At 37.0% G+C, this 10511-nt stretch overlaps 1 protein-coding gene across 1 annotated transcript; it reads left to right on the top strand.

The window, feature by feature from the left end:
• The first annotated feature begins 4709 nt into the window (after positions 1 to 4709).
• Positions 4710 to 5819, top strand: LOC131791528 (RYamide receptor-like). The gene has a single exon (XM_059108901.2). The coding sequence runs from the start codon at positions 4710 to 4712 to the stop codon at positions 5817 to 5819; it is 1110 nt and encodes a 369-aa protein (XP_058964884.2).
• Positions 5820 to 10511: the final 4692 nt, after the last annotated feature.

Below are 10511 nucleotides of genomic sequence, written 5' to 3'. Positions count from 1 at the left end.
TTTATATTAATTAAGGAGTGCTGGAATAAAACGATTTCATCAGATCAAAAGGAAATGAGGAATGGATAATTAGTAAAAAGAAAATCCTGCAAATTCAGACCTTGTGGTCAGTTCAGAACACAGGGCACAGTACACGGCCATACGGGTGAGGTCTACCGAAGCCACCGCAGGTCACCTCTCAAAGCCTTGCAAAACTTTAAGATAACAATGACTGAAAACGACACTACAATAACTTCTTAATTTATTCAATTTTTATATTTCACTTGCGGGCTCAAAACAAGAGCCATTTTCCTTGAAAACTACTCAGTACGTGTCAGGAATTGTCAAAGGCACTTTAATAAAATAATTCAAACTAACGATCTATTCACAGTCTCACGTTTTCGTAGTCAGTTAATGTGGTACTCTAAGTTATGAACTTATGAAGTTATGATAAAGATCACATGAAGTCTGGTGCTGCATGAAAGCGAGTTTCGAAACATTTCAGGATTCCTTTATCAGTTGCTTGCGAGTACCTGTTGTGATTGCGAAGCAGGCTGATCAATAAAAGTGAGTTTTCTCTGGTGTCAGCCATCGTTAATGGTCTGTGCGGCGGGCGTAAAGAGCGATTCTAAAGGATGCTTCGAGAATTATGCTTAAAACAACACATCCGCAGATTATCTCCACAATAGATCCGTTATGATGAAAAGCTCACTATGGCCGACTGTCCGTGACTTTTTGGAGACCAACTATGGCTCTATCAAACATACTCGGTATGTTTATAAATTGAATAGGACCCTATCCAGATGCCAGAAATGGACAGAAATATAGACACAAACGTTTTATTCGGATCGTTCGCAGCTCGTTACAAAAGATGGTGCTTAACTCAGGTGAAGGAAGGTTTGATACAAGCTATATCGAGCGCGCTTAAGTTATACTTACATGTATCATATTACCGCTTTGGCACATAATGTATGACAGCTGTCAATCTCCAAGTTGCATACTTTTCTTTTTAATCATTTTCATATTACTTGAACTTACTCATGCAGATTTACTAAATTAATCACATAGACATCGGCATGTTTATACTGCAGCTAAACACGTACACTACCACAGAGCAACAAACAGTAAATTAAAGAGATGTACAAATATCAAACCAAATTTTTGGCCAGGATTTACGAACTGGGCATCCAATAATTTTAAAGAAGGCAAATAATAATTACAAATAATAGATAAACGAAGTGGTTTTTTTTCCAAAAAGTGAGCATCCATAAAACGCCTGGACGCCCATCTGGCTAAACCGTAGTCCAAACTTAATGATTCCTTGCTAGTATCCTACAACATCAAATCAAAACAGACTTTCTCCGAGGTTTTCACGAAATTATAAAGTCTCATCCTCAGGCTGTATTAGGTTACTAAGCAACAGTGTATGCAATAAAGAATATGGAAAATAGTGCCATTTGCGTAATGTTCTTACTCTTTAAGTAATATCATCATACAATAAAGCTTATACTGACTTATTTCCAGCTTCTCTCATGTATTTAAAAAACTTTGTATAAACAGTACCTACGAAGGTCCTGCTATTGGAACCTTCTTCATTAAACTGTGGTTTTAAAAGGCTTGTAATATTCTTCATCAAAGGTGAAAGACATAGAAAGCTCACATACAATTTACATGGATTGATGTGCTCCTACTTTCAGGTATAACTATTATTTAAAAAAAAAGGTTTTTGGCACGTGAATGCTCAATATTTCCCACATTTGAGTGCCATATTTGAGCTGAAAGCATGAAAAAAAGTAAAGATTACCAGAATCATGGAGCCTGAGTGAGTTTAGTAGATGAGGGTGTCATGTAACATAAAGAATTCATCACCACATAAGTATGAAAATATGAGCTACGAGAATGATGAAAAACCCACCGCATAGACTGCTTGTAAAAAGTAAAAGCTCACGCCGTATCTAATACCGCGAGCACCCAATATAATGGAATACCACCGAGTGTAATAAAAAGATGACCACAAACGATAAAACTATCAAATATTCTTAAAAACATTCATAAGACAATGTAATCAAGTAGTACAGAGCAGTAATGGCGTTCCATCATTGTCGGTTTTGCAATTAAACACTTTCGACTAATTAAAACTTCTTTCAATTAACTATATACTGGGACGATTTCCATGACAGTGACAGCTTTAAAGATTATCATAACTTGAATGAAATAGTTAAGCATCTGATGCATAACTTTAAGGATGCTATACCACGGTTTTCCTATCATCACCGCTTTAAGTGAAACTGTGGTAGAGAAGCCACATAAAGAAGCTTTTGGCATTGCTTTCCTCTCAAGGACTGAAGAGCACACCTCAAGAAATACTTTAACAATCTGAAGGTGCATAAAAATTTATTTCTTTAACATCTGTAAAAACTGCTTTAACCAACTTCCTTTGGTAAATTTCGGGCCCAAATTCATATACGACGGCGAAACTCATTACGCCGGTGAAGACATCAAATTGAACGACTTTTTTATATATTTACCCGCAAATGAGACTGGTTGCTATTCTGTTACCTACAGTATCCCAAACTTCTATATGCGGGTTTTAGAAAGAGGAAATCAAAGGTAAATTTGAGAGCAACAACCATGTATGAGGATGAGAAATCGAACTGATGGTTATCAAAGGAGTTTCACTGACTGACAGGTAAAGATTGTTCCCCTTCTGAAAATGCAGTTGAGTTTGATTCAAGTTCCTTGACATCTATTTACATGGGTTGGCACTTAGAAGCAATCTCGTTTTTAGGGGTGTGAATTTTCTGCTTTACAGCTAACAAAAAGATTTGGAGTGTTACTAAATTCGTAGAAAAAGAAAAAAAACGTTACAAGTGCGTGTGCGAGTGTGTTTCATTTCCCTTTTCTATTCAAAGGGCGAAATTTGGAAAGATGTTTGATTAAATATTAGCATAAATTAAAGACACGGAAAGATTTCCACCCAAGATAATTTTTATAACGCATTAATCGAGTGTCATCAAGGAAAAGGTTTGAGGAAAAAGACCTCGATGCAAATTGGAAATAACGAAAAATTGCACCTTTCTTTCTACATTCATAAACTAAGTTTGGGGAGCAAAGCGGATGAAGAAGTAAGTGGACCATGATTTTCAAATTGTCTGTATTTGTGCTCGTGTGAACAAGTCTCCCAGAAGTTTACTTTTTTTAAATGTTACAAAAATTGAATTGCTAAACCTTCATCTTTATGCCCGAGAAGGTGCATTTTGCTTCACTAATTATTCTCGTCACCTGCTGATTAAGCGGGCAGGTATTCAGCTCAAGGAGAGCAGAATCTGAGAATGAAAATGACAACGACAAATGAAGAACAACATGGATGGCAACAGTAAAAAGTGGGGTGCCATTCAGTATGATTAGAACTACCACAAGTAGGCCATTAAACTTAGCCGTAATAAAAATCCTTCGGGTGGTTTTGAAAATTTATATATCTCCGCAAAAGGTGAACTAATTAGTTTTTCATTCACTCTTTATCAAGAGACCTAATAAGGAAATACAAGCGCTTGAATCTGTCAGCCGAAAATGAAAGACCTAATGAACAATACAGGTAGGGTGCTTTCCCTCCGTCAAACTTAAACCGTCTAAAGTTGCGAGTAAAGATTAACTCCCGATGACTATGCAAATTCTCAAGAATACATTTAAACTAGTTCAGTGAAAAAGAGTGTGTCGATCATACGACAAGTGTTTGGCTTAATGATAATTCTGATACTAGAATAATTAACCTGTCCAAATGAGAGGACCTTGAGCTCTGATCCTGAGACGGCGTTTCAGTAGAGCATATGAGAAACAAACAAAAGTTAAGGGGCCAGTTGTATAAAGGGCGTATAACGCCATCCAATGGAGAAGTTGCTATCCCGCGGATAAGTGATAGCAAAACATATAGCGTTATCCACCGTATAGAGATTTATCCAATGGATGCCGTTATCCAACCTTCAAACAACCAGGGCCTGTATTGTAGTTTCTATTTAAGTGATCCCTGTAGACAAGGATTGATTGTCTATTTAAGAGAGCAAATTGGTTAACTTCATACTGTCGAATTTATAGAATATCCTTCCCTCAACTCGTACCTTAATATTTGGTTCATTACCAATTAGAGATACGAACAATTCTCCAAATACGCATTATAAATAACCAGGGGCGGAAAAAGAGTACGGAGTTATGACGAGCCCTTCCTCCTCACATTACACAGCAAGACTCACTACTACAATCTCATTCAACAATTCTGTTTTTTTAAGAAACCACGTTTTTAAGGCTATTTGACCCATCTTGGCCGGTGATCACTTTTTCGACAAAATGTTTTCCCGAAAATTTTGGAGGAAATGACTGAGTATTTCAAGGTATTTTTATATTCAAGAAACTGAGCCTCATCAATATGTCAGTTAACCGGAATGATCAACGACAGAAATAACGATAATTATACTTCAAGTGGATCACCTCAATTAGGCCACTTAAAGGATTATTTCTTTCTCAGACTTAGCCTTACCTCAGAGTTCTGTTTATAACTCACCAATCGTGCGCTAAAGAGGTCTTGTAGATTATCTTCTACTGCATGACTGAAAATCAGTGCTCAATGACTAAAATTTGTCAAGGCTAAAGACTCTGACTCGACGTTCCGACTGCGGAAACCTATTTCATAAGTTAAATCTTTGCCTTGTTCTATAGGACCTGCTGGTGCCTCCAACATGACGTACAATTCCACCGAAGCGCCACCCGCCGGGAGATTACCGATCCCGCGCGACATTCAAATCGTAGTCACGGTAATGGCTGTTACTGCTTTTTTACTGGCAACAATCGGTAACTCGTTGGTTATTTACGTCGTTTACACAGTAAACCACATGAAGAACTCAACAAACATTCTCATCGCCAACATGGCTGTTGCAGATCTTCTCATGAGCATTGATTTGCCTTATATTCTCAAATTCTATTTCATTTGGAGTGGATGGTTTGGCACGTTTATGGGCGCTGCGTTATGCAAGTTCTTCCACTCAGCTCAATTTGGTTCCTTGATCGCCTCAGTGTTCAGTTTAGTAGCGGTTTCTTTAGATCGCAGTTTTGCCATCTTATATCCTTTGGAGACGATCATGACAACAAAGGTTGTGGGATTCGCGATCGTCATAATTTGGCTTGGCGCATTGGCTTTTATGATTCCAGTGATGTTTGTGGCGACCGCAAAGCGAGAAGAAGAAACAAAAACTGTGATCTGTATAGAGGATTGGTCAGCATTGTCAAGAGAAATCTACACCCTTATTTTATTTGTCATAGGTTATGCCATTCCACTGTTTGCCATCACTGTAGCCTACTTCCTAGCCGCATTACGCCTTTGCAGGAGGAAATTACCTGGACACCAGAATCCGATTGCGCATAAAAAAGTTCAGAAAACGAGCAGGCGGGCGACTGTTATGTTAGTAACAGTGATAGTGGTTTTTGCTCTCTCGTGGCTTCCATTTCAAGTTCTAGAGATGATTGCAACTTATAATTTTAAATTTTTCCTGGAGATTCCCATACAAGTTATATTTGTACTCCCATGGTTTGCTTACTATAATAGTGCCATCAATCCAATTCTTTACGTGATCTTCTCGGGGAATTATCGACGCGAATTTTATCGGATTCTATGCAAAAGAGAGAGCCGTAAGGAACGTTCCAGAGTAGCAGCCACTGGCGAGAGAAATACTGCGCCAAAAGCTGGAGACGTGATGGAACTCAACATTCCTTGTGATACCTTGAAACTCAATACATCCCGTGATACTTTGGAACTCTATACATCCTCCGATGTACTTGAGACCCGTCTGTAGGCACAAACAACTTCCATTTAATGCGAGAACTTCACCTTACCATTAGGCGACCATTAGCCGTCCCTGAAATTCACACCTTGTATCCAGCAGTAAGCCATTTCAGCTCAGTGTTATATGGCGTTTAAAAGAAATCATTTTTTTCAATATTGAACGACTACATCTGGTCTTTTAGAGAGCGTCGGCCTCGGCGCCGTTCGAGGTTGTACTTGAATGACATACAGCGAAAACTCGTTTGAGATTTATAAAACTTTGACTGTTTAATTAATAGATTGATACAGGGAATAATGAAGTAGTATGGTAAATAAATTTTACAAATAAGAGTGTGCAAGTGACAGCCTGATACCTTAATTGGCATTCCCTCTTGTATACTGGAGGGGAGTTCGCATTAGGTCTGGGATGAGATGAGTCTTTCTCGGTGACGTCACGGCTCGAAGCCCAGTTCGGGTTTAACCAAGCGGACAAATCCTACTAGAATATACATGTGGTTACGAAAAAGAACACTATTATCGACTATCTTTAATAATATCAACCCTGAGCAAGAACCGATTGTGTGTTTTTGTCAGAGTCTGTGTTATCACCCACGGACCATTCAATTCATTCGTAAACCAAGGTTGAGACTTCAAGCACCAGAAAAATGCATATACTGCGCTTCGGTGACATTCAATGCCAAGCTCCCTCAAAATATTTCATCGAAATGCGTCTAATCCAGTAAGGAAGTCTAAGGAGTGTTCTACAGCGTTGGAAATTTCACACTTAATGAAAGAATTACAAATCGTAGCTAAAGTACAGATCGTTGTAAACAGGAATGACGCTTTCGGTGTGTAACATTGTCTAAATTTATTCAAGTGACGAGATAAAAGAAAATAATTAAGTATATAACAGCTATTTCATTTCAACCAATTCAGCTGTGGCGTAAGTATTTAATGATTGCTTCGAATTTAATTTTCTTTGCTCAAATACCTGCCTTCAACAACATCAAACGATGAATTCATATCTTTTGGTCTAGTTTCATCGTAAATTTTAGAGGTCACGGTCAGGAAACGGAAAAGGTTGTTATCGCTTTGAGTTACCACGTCTGTTTGACCTGCATAACAAAAAAATTGGTCATGGAAACTGTTGCAATGGCCGTTCAAACACGAAATCACAAATCTAAAAGTGTATGATTCACAATTATTTTAATCAACTATGAGAACGTACAAAATTCAGCGAAGTTAGAAAATATAAAAGTACACATCTCTGCTCTTTGACTTTATTTTTAAAGAAGATATGTATATTTGGTTGGCAGCGTAAAATCACCACATGAAAGAGTAAAATTGTCAACCTCTAGTCTTTCCAGAAAGGTTCGCTTCTGCGCCAATTGCTATCTCGTCAAGAGAATATAGAACTTAATCGCTCGTTTAAGTGAAGACTAAGCTCTCAGGCGTGGTTCAAGAATAAGAAAGCAAATTAAGGATTCACCTGGCATAAAAGCAACCGCAGATTTTTCGATTGTTACGCAAACATAACATAGAATTGTTCTTTAAACTGTTCTTCTGTGCATCATACTGATAAATACTGCTTACTTGTTGCTCCAAACCAGTTAAAAGTTCTATGAAATCTCTCCATCGCTCAGTGTATTTGTGAATGAAAACATAAGTTCTCTGCTGAAGTGTATAATTATTAACTTAAGTTTTTTGAAATGTTAGAATAACAGAGGTACATTACACGCATAAATATGACCGTGTTTGTAACTCTTCATAATTTTCTTCACATATTCAGTGGGTGAGGGTTGAGCTAACATACGATGTTTTGTGTTTTTGGAATTTCGTTCTTATTAATAAGAATTCTAGTTAATAAAAGAAGAGAATTTTGGAAAAGAACTTACTGCCTGTGAGAACTTTCAGTTGACTAGAGACAAGTTAGGACTGCCGGTGCCTTTACTCACTCTAAATGAGAATATGACGAGCACTTGCGGACCGCGAACGCACTTCTCTCAACTTATAAAGAACTGACGCTGGTCGTACATTGTACAATTAACAGATTTTTGAAGTGAATGTCGATTGCTTTTTAAACGAGTAAAGCAAATTTGCAGCAGTTCAATATTTATTAGGAAACCCTCAACTAGCTTTTCAAGGTTTATAATTGTTTTCTTTTTTTTGATAGTCCAGCTTCTATTAATTTAGAAAGGATGCCTTTCCAAGACTAAGTATCGCATTCAACTAAAAAGGGGTTTGACAGACTTCAAGAGATAAACAAATGTGATCACTACCAACCTGTGTTTTGGCAAGCTAAAAAATTTAGGTTAAGATAATAACAATAATAAAACCTTGGACTGTTGAAAATTAACATCCCTTTTATTGGTTTACACATAGTTGCACGAAATAACTGTTCACGATAGTAAAAAAATTTCCTAGCTTACATATCTGTGTTCATTCAGATTCGCTGTGTTTGGTGGGATAAAATAGTTCACTGATTTTTACCTGCAACAAACTCATCTATTAGAGACTTGTTTGGTTAGTGCATGCAATTGTAATAGGGAAAAAAATAAAGATTTCTAATCGAACGGTCTTACTTTTATTGGAAATCCTGTAAAAGATTACTCACATTCGTTATTCAAGTTAGTGTGAAGATACGTCAGTGACGAATTTCAAAACTTGACTATATTTTTCAGCCAGATTACAACTCACAGGTATTTTCTCGCACATGGAACAAATAATAAAATTAACCTAGGAAATATTTCATTTTTCGCGATAGATGTATTGATATATCTTTTGTTTGGTTTTGATTGAACAATCGTATTTATAACTGTTCGTTCTTCAAAACACGTAGAACGTCAAGAAAAAGAATCATATAATTGTAACTTTATATTTTCACGGAGGAAACACAGATAAATAGACACAGCAGTATAGAAGTTGTTGTCCATGAAAAAGATAAGTTAAAAGGCAGACCAACCTTCAAACATAGCCGAAACTCAGCCTGTGCTTTTCATGAAAGAGAATTTTTCCCGGAAATTAAGGAAATAAATTTTTTTGTCAAAAAGAAAATAACAGGGAGGGGGTTTTGTTCAGGCTTATTTCGTAACTGGCACAAACTACTCTATCACCAATTGGTTAGTTATTTTTGGGAATTTGGGGCTCGAGGGTTAATATCTACGTAAAAAGAGCTGAAATCATCATATTCCAATAATATCTATGGTATCTTTCTTTCTGCGCATGAAGGAAATTAAGGCAGCCATTTTTATTGTATATGATGAAGGGGGTAGAAAACATTAACATCCCTTTTCTGTCGGCCAAAAAAACCGAACAAATGCATAAAGGAAAAACCCGTGAAAGCGAATTCAATAGAATTACTAAAAGGTGTTTTTAGGACGTGAAAACAGGACGAGGAGTAAAGCAATTAGCAGATGTTACTACCAACGCAAGACACAATTGCAAACTCTTTAACTCAAAGTGTGAAAATTTTGGCTTCGAACGAACTTTCCAGTGAACAACAGTCCTGATGTCCACAGGTGTTGACACCCAATTGACATATTTCTTTCTTTGAACTTTTGTGTGAATGATTTATGAAGCTTTGAGCAGTGGCGCATGCGTGTAATGCTGTTTTGACGCCAATGAATACAAACCCAGAGAAATGTATGGTCGCTTAAGTTCTGGATTTAGCCGAGTTCTTTGTGTTTCATTGTGAAATTTTGGCCGAGCGATAACAGATTCTGAATGAGGCGATGGTGAAAGTTTGAACAGTTACAGTCTCCCTCTAATTACGAAACAGATTTATTTTTATTCTGTTATTTAATTTATGTGACAATTTGTCAGTCACCTTTTAAATCCTGGTTTAATTTGCTAAGTGGGAGTTTTGTGGTTTTTGCTATTAGTCTTTTTCAGCAACAAGAAACTGTCTGGAATCAAACAAAAGATGAAAAAAAAAATTATGAGTCTAAAGTAAAGTAAAGTAAAAATGTTTGCAAAAAATGCAACTGTTTACTCATTGCGTTAGTGTTTGGTTTCGAATAGTTTCCAGAACGACCAGTTGGGTTCCAGAGACAATTTTTTCATTAAAAGAAACCCCGAACAATAAAATTTGCCACATGGTGTACACAAAGTACTTAGCACGCGCACTGGAAAATAACTTAATGAATGATGTTTTCTCATCAAACGTTGACTGAGTTTCAGAAGGATAGCAGTTGACTTTCTGTCTCCAACCTGTAACAATGCCATTCTTCTTTTCTTAATTTCACTGGCGTCACTTGTGGTTCAAGAACAATAACAAACTTCGCTCAGACCTGTTTATGGGATTGACTCATCTCCAATTATCTGTTAAGCCTGTAGATTCCTATTATCCTATCGAGCTTTTGAATAAAGCATTGTGGCAAGCCAATGTCAGGTTTTAGTTTCGTTTGTTTTAATCTCATTTAATGTCGTTCGATGCCAAAGTCTTCATCGTCAAAACTAGTTTATTAATTAAGAAGCACAGTCCCAACCAAATTCGAGTGCCGACCACTATCAGTAAATAATTTGATTGCATGCATTGTGTTTGTTTCTTTTATGTTATGAAAAAGCGCAAATTGAATACAGACTCGTAAAAACGCATGAGACACGAAACCTTTCTTCAAAAAACGTTTAACTGGACAGATTTGTCGGATTTCTTTCAGCGTACTTGCTTAGGTAAATTTTACCTGTAAACGAATGTAACAGGTAGGTTTTCTTCCTGGTGTGT

Source organism: Pocillopora verrucosa, chromosome 6 (genome assembly GCF_036669915.1).
Source record: "Pocillopora verrucosa isolate sample1 chromosome 6, ASM3666991v2, whole genome shotgun sequence".
Taxonomy (NCBI): domain Eukaryota; kingdom Metazoa; phylum Cnidaria; class Anthozoa; order Scleractinia; family Pocilloporidae; genus Pocillopora; species Pocillopora verrucosa.
Note: the sequence above shows the minus strand (reverse complement) of the source record. Positions and strands in the feature narration are given on the sequence as shown.